Source organism: Hakea prostrata, chromosome 2 (genome assembly GCF_041222555.1).
Source record: "Hakea prostrata isolate BN-2017 chromosome 2, UWA_Hpros_2, whole genome shotgun sequence".
In the NCBI taxonomy this organism is placed as follows: domain Eukaryota; kingdom Viridiplantae; phylum Streptophyta; class Magnoliopsida; order Proteales; family Proteaceae; genus Hakea; species Hakea prostrata.
In genome coordinates this window covers 25129029-25148355 of record NC_142601.1, presented here as the reverse complement: position 1 = coordinate 25148355, position 19327 = coordinate 25129029, and the positions used below count along the sequence as shown (strand labels likewise).

Sequence of the window (19327 nt, the reverse complement as noted above, 5' to 3'; positions counted from 1 at the left end):
TCCTTTCCATCTGGTTTTGTTGTTCTTTCAGTGGCAGAAAAATTGAAGAACGATAGATCTATGATGGATTAGGAAAGACAAAAAAAATATAAGAAGATCCTAATCAAACTTAGACTCTGATGCCATGTTGATAAACACATAATTGGTAGAATGGCTTATCGATCCATGATCTCAAGCCCTCTATTTATAATTAAGTGGAAAGTACACTATTACAAGGAATAGAATTTTACATGAATACAAACTCTAATTTAACTCATATACAAACTCTAATTGAACTCCTAATAGAATCCAACAGATTTTTCATAAAAGAGCTAGGTCTGAAACACTACTGCAGCAACAAATAATTGTCGAAAATAGGATCCTGAACTAACCTCAACATAGAATAAATCTTCACAGCAGCAGTTGTTGACCAAAAATAGACCCTCATGGCAGCAGTTCTTAACATACAATAAACACTCACAGCACTAAACTAACTCCTCGAAAAAAAAATTGATCAGACCTAGAATGTTATTGATACCCAGAGAGCAGAATAGCAGCCGCAGAAAAAAGATAAACCTTTTTCTCAGTCAAATGATAAGTTGATTTCATGCATGTTATTTTAGATGATTAATTTGCTATATCTCCATATGTTATAATTGTTTTATATCAATTTACCTAATATTATATGAAAATGAATATGTTGCACCCTTTCCTTTAATTTCTATAATTTTGGTGATTTTATATATTTCCTAGAAAATCCTAATTAAGATTTATTACTTTTGTTTGTAGGAAATTATCAATCAAATTTGCAGGGGTATAATTGGAAAATTCTGTGAAGAGAATCCTTATGGAACCAAGCTGGATTTTATTCCACTCCAGATAGGAAAGTCTTGTTCATCAAGTTGTAGCGCACTCTAAAAGCTTCCTCAAGTCAAAAACATGGAGAGAAGGATTCCTTGCATGCTTCAAGATTTTATTTCCTATTTGGGACTGGATTAAAGAAGGAAAAAGAGGAAAATGAATCCTATTCAGAGAAAGAAGAGGGAAAAATCTTGTTTTTGAGTGTCTCTGTCTAGTTTCGATCAAGCCCTTCATCGGATGGTCATCCGGTGTCCGATCAAGTTTATTTTTGGAGGAGAGCTTTATGACTTCTTGATCTTCAAATCCAACGGTGAAATTGTTCATTTGAGCTCTCTAAGTAAGTCCGATTCATACAACAAAACCCTCCTTGGATGAGTCAGATTAGGAAACTAGAATGGTATTAAATAGAGACTAGCCTATAAATAGGGAAAGGGACTCTAGGAAAAACGTTTTTTGGGGAGCTTTGGAGAAGAGTGGAGGACGAATTTTGAAGATTTTCTACTTCTTCTTCCTCTAGATTGATGTTTCCCTTAACTTCTTCTTCTTCTTCTTCGTCTTCTTCTTCTTCTTCTTCTTCTAGATTGATGTTTCCCTTAACGCATAACAGGTTAGATGGTTTATTCGACATTATTAGTGATTTTATGTTTCATGCAATGCATTGAATTGATCCTCTAAGCGTAACTGGTAGGGGGGATTTAATGTGTTAGGGACCCTCAAGCGTAACAAGTGGGGTGATCTAATTTAGTAATCCTGTCAGATAAGGTAAAGAGTAAATTGATTGTATGAAGGGGAGGGATTGATAATTTATGACATGTTTGATGAAATTGAAACTCTAGTATTTTTTTTTTTTCTTCCACTTGATTTGTTAATTAAATTGCTTCAATTAGAAATAGGTTGATTTACATCTCATTAAGTAAATAAAAATCAGTATTGATTGGCTAAATAACTATAAGAGAAGTGAATATTAGTATGTAATTTGGGTTTCAAATTGGTTTTCGAGGGAACGGTCTCTACTCATTCTATATTACTCGGTTTGATTCCGTGCACTTGCAGATTTTGTCGAACAGTCAACCAAATCAAGGACAATCCAATAATACCAGTGAAGGATTGCAAACACAGTCTCCAACAACTAAGTCTGAAAAATTAGGGCTGTTTCAACAAAACAAAGCAGTCTAGGTCTGATCTGAATAGGGAATCATAAACCAAACTTCAAACAGCACAAATTCAGGGCAAAATTTCTTCAGAAGTAGCTCTTGAACTAAGTAAACATTCCCACAATTCACTAACCTTCAATGGAAATTTAAGAGACCAGGTTCCTTTCATTGTAATGTGAACCAGTTTCATATCCAAACTTCATAAATTGGGTGCTATCCCCAACTACCAAAAGCTCTGTAGAAGACCTTCAAACCAAATTGCAGAAGACACCAGCAGTTTGTAATGTGGAAACAGAACAGGCTGTGGTACAAAGGTTTGTAGATCCCTTGGTACGTCAGCTCTCATACCATGTAATGGAAACCCAATTTTAGGGTTAGGGTTTCTAGGTTGATTTCCCTAAATTTAAGGGTTTGCCCAAAATCTTCCAACAGATAGGTCTAAAAGATCATAGGATCTTTGTGAATCTCTAAAGAAGTTGTGGGAAGCTCTTAGGATTGATACGTGTTGTTCTGATCTAGATGGGGATTGTAAGGAAAAGGAGATAAAATTGGGTACCTATGGGTTGATACGGAAAGTTAGGGTTTTAACAACTCCCCATGGGATGATCTTGATTCTTGAGAGATGAGATTGATCCTAGGGTTGGTAGGCAAAAGGGAAGGGATAATTTGGTTTAATTTTGGTAGGATTTAGCAAAGATTTTAGGGATACAGGAAACCATTTAGGATGAAAAATTGATGGGTTCTTGGATGGATCTTGGGAAATCTTTTTGGATGAAAAACCTTTTCTTTTCTTTTCTTTTCTTTTCTTTTCTTTTCTTTTCTTTTCTTTTCTTTCTTTTCTTTTCTTTTCTTTCTTTTTGTCTTTCTTTTTCTTTCTTTTTGTCTTTATTTTTCTTTCTTGACTTTTTCTTTCTTGTTTCAGATCTCCCACAAGTCAGAGAAAGGTTGGGAGGATAGCCAAATAGGGGAGAGAGGGGAAAAGGGACGCCGCAAGGAAAGGGGGCTGGTGAGGAAGGGTACAGGTAAGTTGAACGGGACAGGGGAGAGGTTCTAGAGTATCAGGCAGGGGTGGGGGAGGGTGCTGCCAAGGGTATGACAGCAAGGGGAGGGGGTTTCTGGGTTGCACAAGCAGGGGAAGGGGCAAGGAGGGTTGTGTGATGGGTTTGAGAGGTGAGGGAGGGGACTGGGGTTGCTGTGATTGAAAGGGAAGGGGTGGCGAGGTGATGTTACTTACTTGTGTGCAGAAATTAGGAGGAGATTGCTGGACTTTGCTGGAAACACGGGACAGAATTGATGAAGATAACAGAGCTCTTGGTAACCACAAGGTCCCTCTCAAAAGGACCCGACCGCACCTTCTTGGCTGCATTTCTTCAATAATTTTATTAATCTAGACTTAAGGTTACAATGAAAAGACTAGGCTACATATAGCCTACACTAAAAGACTTTGATCTACTTGGAAATCCTTTATAATTTAGGATCTCCCTCACATTTAATTTCAGCCACATAATTAAAAGACTTCAACTTAAACTGAACAACTAATAAAATCTTCTAGAAAATATATTCCCTAAGACACTAAGACTCAAACATAAAGAGAAGGATCTCTTCATGAAATAAAAGACTTGTAAGAATCCTACTCCAAAGAAAGAATCCTAAGGACTCAAGAACTCAACTCAGAAATCAAACCAAGACTTCTAAACAAAAAATGACAATGAAATTAAGAAAAAAATTCTGAAAACTAATTCCAGCAGATAATTAGGGCTGAAATTGACAAAATACCCCTCTTGGAATGAGAACCACAGCCTCTAATTTTGGATATTCAAGGTCATGTGAGACTAAATGCCCCTATTACAGAATTCTTAACATAGTTTTGTATCAAAATCCTACCTCAAACCTTCTTGCTTACTGCTGCTGACATGATGTCTCCCCATTTATCCCATAAAGGAGTCCCTCCTGGACTAATCCTTCCCAACAATGAGAACCACAGAACTAATTTTGGATATTGAAGGTCATGTATCTTGCCATGACAACTAGTTAGAGTTGGTGGCGACAGCCCAATATGTCAGACTTTTAATAGGCCTTTGCAAGCTTGGGCCACCACCCAGGGTGCTGACTTACTGTTTTGGTCAGTGGTATCTATGGGTTCATCTCATTTTCTATTTATAGGTCCTGGCTCCCCTGCAAAGGCAGGATCATGGAATTTTTTTAGTTGCAAATTGACCATTGACCATTGACCATCCATGCAGTAGTATGAGCCTCCTGCACTGGGAAGTGGGAATGCCCTTTTCAAAATTTGTTCTTCCACCACTCTCTCCTTCCTTCGGTAAAAAATTATTTATTCACTGGAAAAAATAAAAGAAGCAATTAAAGGATCTCATTCTGACAATCAAGAAAACAAACCTTAGCTGCAGGTGCCCACTCCCTATAAGTTACTCCGGTGGCACTGAAAAGAACAAGAAGAGATGGAATAAGAACATGAAATTCAAAATGTGACAAAAATTGGAAACAATAAAGATCACAAATGAAATACAATTCAACTGCACAATAAATGCCACTATAGTAGTGTCATAAAGTAGTAATAGTTCCACCAATAGGAGCAGTAAAAATGGTCAATCCAAGATAATTTGAATATATGGTACAGTAAGCAAGTTGATCTTGCATGAAGACCAAAAAAGTGGTGGCAAAGATGGAACTGGATACATTAAAATTGTTCCTCAATCAGAACCTCTAATTTATGTGTGGCATAGACCATAGTTATCAATGCGACACCAAGGCATCCTGACTTTTTCTGGAGGACTGAGCAGTTGGTAGCTTTATTTCAAGGCACATTGCATTGTTTAAATTGTGGCCAAGTTCATTTACCTATAAACCCCCCCCCCCACCCTCAGGCACCAAAAATAGAACAATGAAACAAAATTTTCAATAAATCTTAATATGATAAAACATTACTAAAACCAAAAATACATTAAAATAGTCATCTGTTTTGACGTCAAAAGATATGCTTTTGTCCAAAGTGGTAACCGAACGTTACTCCTTTTATGTAAATAAGACTTCAGTGATCTTGGATTTGTTGGAAAGCTAAAGCTATTTTGGTGATCAACCTATACAAAAAAGTCTTCGAAAAAAATAAAATAATTTGACAAATCAAATTCCTAGGAGATGAACATATTGATACACCATATTGATGTGATAGTATGATAAACGTAGCTTGTTTCTCATCCAGGTATTTCTGCACTGGTAGTGTGAAGTGAGAAGTATGATGAGTCACACAACAATGCACCACTGCACAAATTCATCCAAAAAAACTTTTGCTTTTATTGAATAAATATCTTAAATTGGTATGATTCTTTAATATATATTTACCATATAATCATTGATATACTATTTGTGCCAAATAAAAGGTTATATTAAGAAAAGAAAACAAGCATGCTTAGTTTGCCATGCTCATGCTATCTAATTAATGGAAAGTCTGCTTTGGAATCGTTCGCCCTACACCCACCCCCCAAGTATATGCTTCAACAGGAATCAAACAAGGGTAGATTGATACAATAGAAACTTATGGTAAAAGAATCAATTAAAAGAGATCCCCTAATTTCAATTAAAAATTCGTTGGGTCCTTTAGGGACCGTCTCTAAAATTGCGAATTTTATTCATCTTATTACTATTTAATAACTCATAATCATATTTTGGTAAATAAAATATTTGCTATTTGACAATTTAAAACATACTTTCCAAGTATTTAAATATTATTTAATGGATGAAAATGAAAAAAATTATAATCCCGATCCATGCATTAACATCATTTTGAATTCATTCAATTTGAATTGGTATTTTCTCCATCACGATTATTGTGAAGAAACATCCACAATAATTAGCTTGGGACGATTTATTTGTGAGAATTGATGTCTATCCAAAAAAGGACCACATTCAAAATCCGGCCAAGTTCTAATTGTTCATGTTGACTCTTTAGTAATAAGATCGGGTAAGTCCTATTTGGCAGCCCTATCACCAAGGTGCTTAGGACCACTAAATCATACCAAAAAAAAAAAAAAGGACCACTAAACACAATGGTTGCCTCACCAAATCATAACAATGACTACGTTGACAGATTCTTCACTTAGGTACCATCGACGCAATAGATACATTATGGGTCTTTGTGGAGGAGGTGTGGTTATTGTCACTAACACAATAACACATGGGGTGACACAACCCAATCTCCATTTGGCTTCAGAATAACATTTTCGAAGGCATGCCAGGGCAAAAATAATGGAGACTTTGAAACGCCAGATTCCATGAGTTACATATTATTGATGCAAGTGACGCTTCTACTAAGCTCAATAGTTAATAAGACAATTTTGCAATCTCAATCACAAAGAAAGGAGTTGGCAAAGAATCACAATTTTGCTGAATAAGTTGATTGAAGAATATGTGCTTGATGCAGTTCAATGGAACTGCTTCAATTAAACAAATTCTTAAAGAGGCATCTGCATGAAACATGGATAGTCATTGATGAACACATTTATGTGGGAAATCTTAGGGCATAAAGCATGCATTCTACACACTTATGGGCCAACTCCAAGAATATCTTAGAAGTAAAGAAGCCAATTTTGATCTATGCCTGAGATTAGTTAGGATTTTTAATTTACTTTATTGTAATTTAAAAATGTATGGGGCCCCCACAAGTTGTCAAAGATTAGGATTTTCCATAAATTTCTAGAAGATTTTATTTATTTCCCTAATTATTTTTCTCTCTCCCCACTTTCTATTTCTTTCACTTTATTATTTTTTTACTTCCTTAATTAACCCACATTACTTTTCTAAATTTTTTTTCTCTTTCCTTCCTCTCCAATTTCTTCTCCACATCTAACTCAAAATAAAGTTTTTTTTTTTTCTTTCCGGCAAGTGGAAGTGGACTTCGTGCCTGAGCATCCGTAAGGAGTGTCTTCGTCTGATACTGCTTCTGATCATAGACCACAGTAAGCTAGTAGCAACTTGGCCTTAGAAACCTTCATTCCGAAAACGTTTTCTTCCACTCATTCTCTCTCTCTCTCTCTCTCTCTCTCTCTCTCTCTCTCTCTCTCTCTCTCTCTCTCTCTCTCTCTCTCTCTCTCTCTCTCTCTCTCTCTCTCTCTCTCTCTCTTCTTTAGATTTTCCAACAAAATTAGGTTTTTCTTTTTCTTTTTTTTTTTCATTTCCTTATTTGTAAGTCATTCACCATCTCCTATAAATTTACACTCTCCTCTTAGACTTAGGAAACTTCTTTTCTTTTTCATTTATTTAGGCCTTTAACCTTCTTTCTCTTTAGCTTGTTTAGGTTTTCTCTACTCTTTGATTGCTTTGAAGGGTTCTAGTTTCTAGATTGAATGTTTAAGGTCAATTTTTCTATGTAATGCAATGAATATTCAAGTTATTTAGTTTACTATATGCAAGTGTATTTTCTTTCTTTTGATCAATGCAATTTCAATTTCGAGCTCAAGCTTCAAGTTTCAAGTTTCAAGTTTCAAGTTTCAATTTTCAATTTTCAAGAGGATTTGTTTTTCTCTGGGTCTAACAATTGCAGATTTGGATCATTCCAGATCTAGTTGTTAGGGTTGGTTGAGATTCAAATCGATCATTCAAGGTTTTTTTATTGTTTAAGATTCGAGGATGCAAGTAAGTAGCCTTCGTCAGTAATCTCTCTCCCCCCCCCTTCATTCCTGCTTCTGTCTACCCCTCCATATTCTTAACTTTTCAATATTTATTTATTGTTTTCCTTTCCCCTGGGTCCTTAATCAAAGATGCCTACAGTCGTGCCTCTCTTCGGTTAAGGTTTCATTTTTCCATTTATTGCTTTGTTATTTAATCTATTATTTATTTTCTGCATTTTCTTTTTCTTTAATATCCATCCCTCCGATCAGTGGACTGTAAGCTACGGCAAAGGGTCCACGGTGAAAGTCATCCTAGTTATACTCCCCTTCCCTCGATCCAGAGCTGACACTCAGATCACTTCCCTTTTATTTGATTATATATTTATTGTTTGCATATTTTATTCCTACTTTTTATTTATGCATTTTTATTTATTTATTAAATGATGAATGGTTAGGTTATGTCTATTTAATTTTTATCCTCAATTTGATCGCATTAGATTTATGTGTTAGGACCGCTTATTTTGATATACTAATTTAGTTTAATTAATTAGTTAAAATTTTTGAATTCTTGCACTCTCACGTTACCATTAAGAGGTTAAATTCTAAAGTGGTATATCTCCTTGAGATTGACCCGTTAGCTACACGATACCGTACGTTTGTCATTACTTTTACTTCACAAACAAGTTTTTGGCGCTGTTGCTGGGGAGGTATAGTCCATTTTATTTTTCTCATTTTTAGGTAAATCGAAGTGTTTTTTTTTATAATAAAAAATTCAAATATATTACTCTTTAACTAGAGTATACACAAAAATGTATAGTAGTCCCTAGGATTTGATTGTAGATGGCTCCGAAGACTATATAAATTCCCTTGCTGTCAAACCTATACAACGCTAAGCTATAAGTCAACCTTACGGCTTTGGAATCATTGTTTCAATCTTTATGGTGGGAAAATTCACTACTTACTACTTCCCCTTTTGTTTTTGTTTTTATTGTATTCTGTTTTTTTCTTCTTTAGTTACTTTATTTTTATTTTTTTAAAATTCATTCTTTCATAAAAGCCCTTAATTGCATTAGGTGGTTTGTGCATGCGTGTCTGGACTCGTGATTCCACCAATCAACTTGTCTGAGTATCTACCTTGACCATGAGAGACATACTTCCACCTAAAAGTTTTAAAGATAGATTTTATCCAACCTGATCTGCACAACCCTAATGTATACATTTACCTAACGTGAGGGGTAATAATTTTGAACTTAAACCTCATTATTTTGTCTATGTTACCACATATTCGATCAAGGTTGTCACTGTGAAGCTATAGTCAAGGTGCACGGGGTCCCCAATTTAATGGGTTACCTGATCAAGATGAGTATTTGTTCCTTAAGGAGTTTGAGGAGGTTTGTGTCCTTATGAAAGTGCAACAACTCACTGGTGATGCCATAAGACTACGGTTTATAACATTTGTATTAAAGGACCAAGCCAAAAAGTGGCTTATAGCTTACCTCTGGATAGCATTACCACATGGGAACAATTCACTATCCTATTTTTTAAGAAATTCTTTCCTTTTTCAAAGACGAATAAAATAAGAAATGACATTCTTCAACTTCGTCAAAAACCTAATGAGTCCTTTGGTAAGGTAATGGAGAGGTTCCAAAGCCTACTCTAAGAATGCCCTCACCATGGTTTAGAATTATGGCATTTATGCCAAATAATTTATGAGGGTATTGATTATCAAACTAAGTAATTTTTGAATCTATGTGTCCCACAAGATTTACATCGTTCACTGATGATTCCAAAGCTTGGGAATTTTTTTTAGACTTAGCAGATAGAACTAGAGAATGGGAGTCAACCCAAAAATCTAAAAGGACTAGTAGGGGATATTTTGTTGATAGCCAAGTTCATAAGGATGCACAAATAGATAGTCTTTTGAAAAAGTTGGAGACTTTAGTAGTAAAAGTTATACCACCACTACAAAGTCAATCACATTTTATTGACAAATCTATTGCTATGTGTGATTGGTGTTAGTATCATACACATGTAATTGAAGAATGCCCTAACTATTCTGGAGGCCAACATGAAAATGTCAATGTGATGTTTCCAAACCTATACAGTAACACGTACAATCCTTGGTGGAAAAATATCCTAACTTTTCATGGTCTCACAATGGATTAAGTAATTATTCCACACAAAATCAATTTGGTGCCCCTTAAAAATAAAGTGCACAATTTTCTCATAATCAAAATGTCCAGTTCCCTCAAGCCCCAAATTTTTAAAATACAAATTTAGCTAGGTCTATCAATCCACCTATTGTTACTTGTATGCCTCTCATTACACAAAATCAATCATCACCTAGTTTTAACAGAGGTAATAATCTGGAGTTTTCTCGTCTCTCTACATTAAAGAAGAATATGGAAGTACTTTCTAGTTTCTAACATCTTCATAACTTTTATACATAATATGGAAAAACAAATTTTCACTCTTGCAAGTGTTTTGTCTGAGAGAGAAAAATGTAAAATGCCTAGCCAACCTAAGTTAAATCATAGGATTTAGATTCAACAAAGACCATCAAATTTACCAAATCAAGTAATCAAGTTGAATCCTCCCCTTCTTCTTTAGCGTCAATTAATTTTGTGTATGCATTGAGAAGTGGGAAACGGAATTTAATAGGTGAGTCACATATTAACAAAAAGAGCAAGATTAGTAACCAATGTGATGAGGAGAATGTTCAAGTATCTCCTAATGAGAGTTTGTCTGAGGAACCCACAGAAGTTAGAGGATGGGCTAATTGCTTTAGCGATACCTAAGTTTGTTGAACCACTATCTGAAACTATGAGAAAAGAGAAAATTCCAAATTAGAGTTCTTATGTACCTAAGGCCCCTTATCCCAACCATCTAGTTAATAAAAAGAACAATGCAACTATGAAGAAAATTTTAAATGTCTTCAAGAATGTAGAGGTGAACATCCCTATTTTGGATACCATATACCAAATCCCTGCCTATGCAAAAGTTTTGAAATATTTATGCACTCAAAAAAAGAATTACTAGTGTTCCCCAAAAGGTAAGTTCTATAATTACTCAACATGTGGCAGCCAAGTACAAGGATCCAGGAAGCCCTACCATAGCTTATGTCATAGGCAATACATACATTGAGCATACTTTACTTGATCTTGATGCAAGTGTGAATCTTTTGCCTTACCATGTTTATAAGCAATAGGATTATGAGAATTGAAAGCAACTAGAACTACACTTCAGTTGGCAGACAAGTCAGTTAAGATTCCTAAAGAGATGGTTGAAGATGTTTTATTGAAGGTGGAAAATTTTATTTTTCTAGTTGATTTCATTGTGTTAGATACTAAGCCTTTTTCGATCAAAGATGAAATTCCAATAATTCTAAGAAGACCATATTTGGCTACTAGTAATGCATTAATCAATTGTTAGAATGGCCCCTTACGGTTGTCTTTCGAAAATCGAATGTTCAAGATAGGGTTGCAACCACATATAGAAAAAGAGATCAATATGCTTATGGAGTCTTTGGATTTTCCTAATGATTTGATTACCAACTTTGAGATTGATTTTGATTATGAATTTTAAGAATGTATGGATATGTTAGATGATGATACTGCAACCTTCTTTTCTGAAGTCTCAAGTCTTCACATACATTTGGAGCCCATTAGACCCTTATCCATCTCCATCTCCATTCCCAAGCCCTCAATAATTGAAACCCCCCCCCCCCCCCCCAAAGCTAGAATTGAAAGAGTTGCCTTATAATTTGAAGTATGCTTTCTTTGGGACAAGATAACACTCTTCATGTCATTGTTGTCTTTGATTTAACTTCTGACCAAGTAGTAAAGTTGATCACATTGCTGAATGATAATAAAAAAGCATTGGGTTGGTCTATGACTTATATCAAATGTATAAGTCCTTCCATTGTACAATACCATATTCATCTTATGGAAGATGCCAAACATTTTAAAGAACCTCAACGTAAGATGAATATTTTCTCTGACATTGTGAAGGTTTATCTTGAGATCTTTAGAGAAAACATTTTTTATTCATGGTTTTTCTTATTTGGAGTGCCTTCTACATTTTAAATTGATATTAAAGATTTCTAAAGAAAATACCAAAGCTTTCCATGATAAACACATCCTTTGGAAAGGTACAACCCTCATTTGTCTTCCTTGTTTATCTTTTCATGCATGCATTGAGGACATTGCATTACTTAAGTGTGGAGGGGAATAGCTTCTTTGTAGATTTTAATTTTGGCTTATGTGTACATACCCTTTCAATTGCTATGATGTGTGAAATGAGAGTGATTTTGGTACCCATCATGAACAAATAAAAACCCTGTTGAGAGGAAGGTAATTTGTATGTATATTGAGATGGGACTTTCCTTAGAAAAATAAGACTTAGCTTAAGGCGTTGGACTATTTATGGGTTTTATAGGTCCTTGTTCCTTTGGCTAGGAGTTGAGATCAATTTTTTATATGGCATGACACAAAGTTCAAAAAAAAAAAAAAAAAAGAAGAAGAAGAAGAAGAAGAAGAAGAAGAGAGCAAAAAGTAAAAGTTTGAATTCCTTGGAACTAGACAAGGCACTCCGACTCAGGAATCGAGGTGACTTGATTGAAACTCTTAAGAATGAGATTATTGAAAAGAACTCTAGCACCACTGTCTATATGGGCATACGCACAAAAGCGAAGCTACAAAGTAACTTGGGTTTCTGGTGTTTGCTCCACCATGTCATTCAAGCCAACTATAGTGGAGTAGAGTGGAGTTCACTACTCAAAGAAAAGAAGAAAAAAATTAAATAAATAAATGCAAGTGTCATAACTATTGATTGTGTATGTGTGCTTTCCAATTGTTAGAGTTGGAATTTGCAATGTTTTATTTTGAACTGAATTGAATTTTTAGGTGTATATTCTTTGCAAACACCCATGAGACAAAACTTGTCCTCTAGGGGTAACTTAGTGGTTTAAAGGCTTGTTGCACATGCTAAGTGTAACCGTGATTCCTACAAAAGTGAGTTAGGATTTTATTTTGTTGCGTTAGTTTCTTTCTCACATTTGTCTTTTTTTATTCTTGCTTGAGGACAAGCTTAGTCTAAGTGTGGGGGACTTCTGATGAACACATTTATGTTTGAAATCTTAGGGCATAAAGCAAACATTTTACACACTTAGAGTGGAGCTACCTTGAGTTTTATGATGTTTTTGCAGATTTTAGTATTTTTCAAGATTTGAGCAAATATTTGGAGTTTTGGGTATGAAACATACAATTTTATATGTAAAGAGGTCCATTCAAATTCTCAAATGCAAAAAGCGCCAAATTTAGAGCATAATGGACTAAAGATGCAATTATGGGCCAACTCCAAGAATATCTTAAAAATAAAAAAAGCCAATTTTGATCTATAGCTATAGTTAGGATTTTTAATTTACTTTATTGTAATTTTAAAATGTATAGGGCCCACAAGTAGTCAAAGATTAGGATTTTCTTTTCTTTTTTTCCATAAATTTCCTAGAAGATTTTATTTTATTAGATTTTATTTATTTCCCTAATTATTTTTCTCTCTCCCCACTTTCTATTTCTTTTACTTTATTATTTTTTTCCCTAATTAACCCACATTGCTTTTCTAAATTTTTCTTTTCTTTCCGTCCTCTCCACTTTCTTCTCCACGTCTAACTTAAAATAAAGTTTTTTTTCCTCCACTCATTCTCTCTCTCTCTCTCTCTCTCTCTCTCTCTCTCTCTCTCTCTCTCTCTATTCCTTAGATTTTCCACCGAAATTAGTTTTTTTCTTTATTTAATTTTTTTCTTTTTCCTATTTCACTATTTGTAAATCATTCACCATCTCCTATAAATATACCCTCTCCTCTTAGACTTAGAAGACTTCTTTTCTTTTTAGTTTATTTAGGCCTTTGACCTTCTTTCTCTTTAGCTTGTTTAGGTTTTCTCTAGTTCCTTGATAGCTCTATGGGGTCTTAGTTTCTAGATTGAATGTTTAGGGTTAACTTTTCTATGTAATGAAATGAATATTTAAGTTATTTTGTTTATTTTATGCAAGTGTATTTTCATTTCGAGTTCAAGCTTCAAGATTCAATTTTCAAGAGGATTTTTTTTTTCTCTGGGTCTAGCAATTGCAGATTTGGATCATTCCAGATATGGTTGTTAGGGTTGGTTGAGATTTGAATCAATCATTCAAGGTTTTTGGGTTATTTAAGATTTGAGGATGCAAGTAAGTAGCCTTTGTCAGTAATCTTCTCTCCCCCCTCCATCCCCTCTTCTGTCTACCCCTCCATATTCTTAACTTAGGATATACTTTTCAGTATTTATTTATTGTTTTCCTTTCTACTGGGTCCTTAATCAAAGCTGCCTACAGTCGTGCCTCTCTTTGGTTAAGGTATCCTTTTTCTATTTATTGCTTTGTTATTTTTTTGTTATTTACATTATGCATTTTCTTTTTCTTTAATATCCGTTCCCCCGATCAGTGGACTATAAGCTACGGCAAAGGGTCCACGGTGAAAGTCATCCTAGTTATACTCCCCTTCCCTCAATCCAAAGCTGACACTCGGATCACTTCCTTTTTATTTGTTTTTATATTTATTGTTTGCATATTTTATTCCTACTTTTTATATATGCATTTTTTATTTATTTATTAGATAATGAATGGTTAGGTTATGTCTGTTTAATTTTTATTCTCAATTCGATCGCATTAGATGTATGTGTTAGGACCGCTTATTTTGATCTACTAATTTAATTTAATTAATTAGTTAAAAATTTTGAATCCTTGCATTCTCGCATTACCATTAAAAGGTAAATTCTAAAGTGGTATATCTCCTTGAGATCGACCCGTTAGCTACACGATACCGTGTGCTAGTGGTTACTTTTATCTCAAGAAGAGTCATGTACTTAAGTTATAGGTTGAGACTTTCTTTTCTAAGATTTTATATATTTTAATAAACTAACTTATAAGCTCATAAATTGTGGATGAAAATTAGTATATAGGATTAGTAGTTGCATGTTTTGAGTCAAAATTGTATAGTTGATGGCTTTTAAGGGCCCATTTTGAGTCTACTAAGTTGAGGCGGTATAAGAGTGATTGTATTCAATTTACGAAAGTCAAAAGGTTAACATATTACACCCTATCAATTGGACATAACACAAATAATTGAGTTGAAGCTTTTCCACACTCAAATCCACAGCTTCCAGATATCAAGGTTTGGGGCATACTCAATGCCAAGAATTAGTGCCGAAAACTAATCCATCAAAAAGTAAAAAGCAACTAGCCATGGCAAGAAGTAAATTAGAAGCCGCATTACCACTAGAAACAAAAACTACAGCTTCCTAACAATGATATACTCATATATATTAGAGAGAAGTTAAATTAACACGTCAAAAGATTCTTCCTAGTATAGAGAAAAGCAATTACATTATAAATAATATATCAACTGTTTTAGTCAAATCAGGTGACATTACTCGAACAATTTTCACATACCTTCGGTTGAATCCAAACTTTTCATACCCACGAGAAAATGCTTCCAATCCACCCTCGTGCTCGTCAATCAACGTTCGCATTTTCTTGTAATGCCCATAGCTGCAATTCAACAAGAGTATATAATGGTTAATGTCATTATGCACCACCAGAAGACAGCAAAAGCCACAATAAGAACAATGAAAAGTTAGTCTCCCTAAAGGAGAAACCATATGGGAACATGAATAAAACATTGATAGGGTAAAATCTAACATGTTTGCAGGATAAACAATAGATAACTCTTTAAAGTCCAACACTATTAGGTTGTGTTGCAGCAGATAACCAAAGACAGACAAAGAACTATGGAAATAAAACCTTATAAGGGCAGTCAAATAAAAAATAAAAATAAAAAGAGTTTTTTGCAGGGCTCCCACTTAAGTGGGCCTGTAATTTCTGACTACCCATTTAAATGGGCTAAATTGCACAACGTCCACTTTGATCAAATTGGAAAATTGCAAATTACCCACCTTACTGGTCAAACCTCTTAACCGTTATAGATGTTGGTAAAATGATTGATATACCCTTCTGAGTGTAAAAATACCAAAATAACCTCACATAAGTTTCCTCCCATTTTGCTCCCTGGGTGGGAGGGATTCCCCCTTAACCCATCTTCTTCCTATATCTCGTCAAAAACCCCGCCACCGCCCCCTCCCCTGGCAGAGACCACCACCCCTCCCCTGCCGGTGACCACCGTCCCTCCTCTGGTGATGAGAAGAAGGTCGGATCAAAGCTGCCAGAGCTTATTTTCTTAAAACCCTATGATTCAGCTTAAAAAAAAGGCTAATTAGGATGCAATTTCTTCCATTTTTCCTGCCAAAAATAGAAGACCAATAAGCAAATCCTCGATTCATTTAAACGAAAATTTTTCAGTTGGGAACTTGATGAATGCAGTGCCTTGATATCTACCATCTAATTTTCAGATAGAGATATAAAGGTGAAATAAGAAATATTTTCCATAACTGAGAGATGGGATTCTAGGGTTTTGAATTAAAGACTAGAAATTTGAGTGCAAATACATGTTGTGGATTTGCTTAGGGTTTGAGGTTCTAAGATTAAATGAGCGATCAAGAAATGCACAAACAAAGATGGCAAAGGAAAGAGAAACTCGAACTTGCAGACATGAAAGCAGTTGATAAAGACGAAGTACGAAACCTTCCACACGGTTCAGAAACTTGTGAAACTAACCCACTAGATCTAGTTCTAGTTCTAGATGCAGCCATTATTTGTTCCATCAAACCTTACCGAAAGAGGATGAAGAGTGGGGTAATGTTTGGAGCCAGTGGAGGCAGTAGTACCATCAATGGTTGCCATACCTAAAATAGGTCTGCAATTCTTCAGTCTTCACCCTTTCAAAATAACTGAAACTTGGCAGAATGGAATAGGTGGACCACCCTAACAAATTTAGGAAGTTATAGGGTCTATAGTATAAGTAACACCATTAATTCAAAAGAGAGCCTTGAATATATGAGAAAGCACAAATAGATACATGAAAAATTGCAATTAGACCCCTAAAGATATGTATAATTGCATATAGACCCCTAGAAATATATAATTGCAAATAGCCCCCTGAAAATATGGATAATTCCATATAAACCCCTATAAATCTTTGAATTCTCAAAAGAGACCCCTTCATATATATGGAATTACAATTAGATCCCTGGTCTGGTTTGGTCCATAATTTCAGTTCAATGGTTCATGGTTCAATGGTTTCAATGGTTCAAGAGTTATAAAGGTTTTGCGCTCTCATTTCAGAAGAAGAAAAGAGAGAGAAAAAAGAAAAAAAAAACTGAAGTATAAGGCGGAAGGATGAGAAGAGCAAAGACGGATCAAGAGATGGGTTTCTGCGATGGTTTCAGAAGAAGAAAGAAAGAAAAAAATCAGAAGAAGAAGATTTTGGTTGATGGGTTTGCGATGCGTTTCTGCAATGAAGCAGAAGGGTTTGCGATGGAACAGTAAAAAAATCAGAAGAAGAAGATTTTGGTTGATGGGTTTGCGATGGGTTTCTGCGATGGAGCAGTTGCAGCGGTGGTGGAGGTAGGTCTTCAAGAGAGATTTTTGCTTTTTTCCCTTGTTTTCTTTCTCTTCCCTAGTCGAACTTAGGCTCTAATGCTATGTTGAGAAACACAATGTTGGTAGAATGGCTTGAATTGATCAATGTGATCTCAAGCCCTCTCTTAATAATAAAGTGGAAAGAATACAATTACATAAATACCCTTAGTTGGGTAACAAAAAAATAGAAAATGACATGAACAAAAACTCTAATAGAGTTGGACTCCTCCTAGTAGGACTCAACCAACATTCATCCTTACCAGAATTTTCTTTCTTTATTTCTGTTCCTGGAAAGCTTTCTAACCTCTGTTTTGCAGCCAGTCAACAGCAGTTAATTATATTTAGCCCTAAGTATTTCTCTTTATTTCTCTTCCTTTGCAGTAGTTCACTGCAATTTAAAAAATAAAATTCCAAGGTCTTCTTGCATTGTTAAATTGCTGAATTTCTCATTAGAAGTTTGAAATTGACTAGGAAAGCATTGATCTCTTTAGACTTCTTGATATGCTCACATGTAATTTAGAGTTACGGCGCTATAAACCCGACCCCTTGTTTCTTTGTCTATTCTTGTTTAGTTGTATTCGTTAGCTAGGCTTTATTGTTCTTCCTGTGCATTAATTGTTTTATCTGCATGTTAATCAGATTTCAGCTGCTGCCATTACTTCTCCTTTATACTTTTAACTAGTTACCAAGAATAGGTGACTCCCCTAAGAGTCTAGTAGCCAACTTTGTAGATCCCCTAGTCTCTAGGGTTTTCCCTGCATCAGTAGGCTTCCCTGCCCTATTCCCTCTTGCCCAGACCTAGAAACCCACCCCAATCCCATCGCACCTACCCCCTCTCCCTTTCCCTTCTGTTGCAGCAGAACCTCCCCTATCCCCTTCCCTCCTGCGACAGTAGCAGCCCTTATCCCCTGTTAATCCATCTTCCCCAACTCCTTTAGGTCTCTTTTCTGTTCCCTAAGGATTGCACATAGCCCTAGATTGAAGTCCTAAAGTTATCTTCCCAAAACAGCCTAGTTTCCTTGACCTAGAAAAATCCTGCACTTCATCTTCTTCCTTGAGAAATTCTGCAGAACTTTAAACTTAAAAAAAAAAAAAAAAAAAAAAAAAACCTAGTTTAGATAAAAAAAAAAAATCAGACCTTCTTAAACCTCTGAATCACTGAAACCTAGTTCTGAACATTACAGAACCATCAAGGACAGACCTTAATTCACCCTGGCCAAACTTTCCCCCTAATTTCTGATTTCTGCAAAAAGCCAGAATCCTGTACACACTGTAGCAGAGTTTGAGAGTCTGAAAGCACCCCCTAAACCCAATTCTTCTTTTCTGGAATTCCCTGGGTAACCTCTAGATCTAGGGAAATCCCAATTCTACCCTTAGCCCCAGACCTGGTTTACATCAGTGAGTTGAAAGTTATTAATTAGTCTACGTTATCACTTATTATGTTTTTGCATGGTTTCTTACCATCTCATCTGTTTGTTTGTTTGGTAGCCTATTATTTAGATCCAGTACAATAAAGAACATGGGATGAGGCAAGACTTAATCAAGCAATCCATCAAGTAGTGGAGGGGTTGGAACCGGATCCGACAAAACAAACGTTGATCAATCATGAGGTAAGATTGTGACTTGTGAGAACATTAGTACTTGGGTTAATTACTTATTCTTTATACTAACATAGTTATTGTTTATTACAGTTGAAGGCTCTTAGAGATGCCATTGGGAGTTTCGGTCGCGCAATGGCTAACCACCACTCCTGGTTAGTCTGAATCTTATATAGTCTATTTTACATTTTAGTTTTTACTACTACAATTATTTTTAGCCTTAATAATTGGGTTGGGTATGTTTCTTGCAGCTGAGTGGTGGCTGCAATATGGGGGAGACTCGGAGCACTTGGTACTGATTGCAGCTAAAGTGCTCTCCCAGACATCTTCTGCCACCAAGTGTGAGTGTAACAAGGCCACATTCAACCTAATCCACTCTAAGAGGCATTACCAATTAGGGGTGAAGCGGACGGAAGACTTTGTATACATGCTCTGAGGTTCAGAGAGAAGCACATCAAGAGAGGAATAGAAGGGCCAGAAGGGGACAAGATCGAGTTGGCTGACACCTTTGGCAATTGATGAGGAGGAGGAGAACCCCCTATTCA

The 19327-nt window shown here is 35.5% G+C and overlaps 1 protein-coding gene and 1 non-coding gene across 3 annotated transcripts in view; both read right to left on the bottom strand.

Annotated features, from left to right (window-relative positions):
• LOC149024142 (1,4-alpha-glucan-branching enzyme 2-2, chloroplastic/amyloplastic-like) overlaps positions 1-19327 on the bottom strand; it is a 103939-nt gene that overhangs the window by 75693 nt on the left and 8919 nt on the right. For both annotated transcript variants that reach the window (XM_089144468.1, XM_089144469.1), the window contains exons 4-5: positions 15100-15198; positions 4392-4434 (exon numbers count right to left, since the gene is read on the bottom strand). In XM_089144468.1, the coding sequence (XP_089000594.1) occupies positions 4392-4434; positions 15100-15198 (142 nt within the window). The remainder of the gene's footprint in view (positions 1-4391; positions 4435-15099; positions 15199-19327) is intronic.
• LOC149024143 (small nucleolar RNA R71) lies at positions 9192-9298 on the bottom strand. The gene has a single exon (XR_016171925.1). It is a non-coding gene; the product is annotated as a small nucleolar RNA R71 (small nucleolar RNA).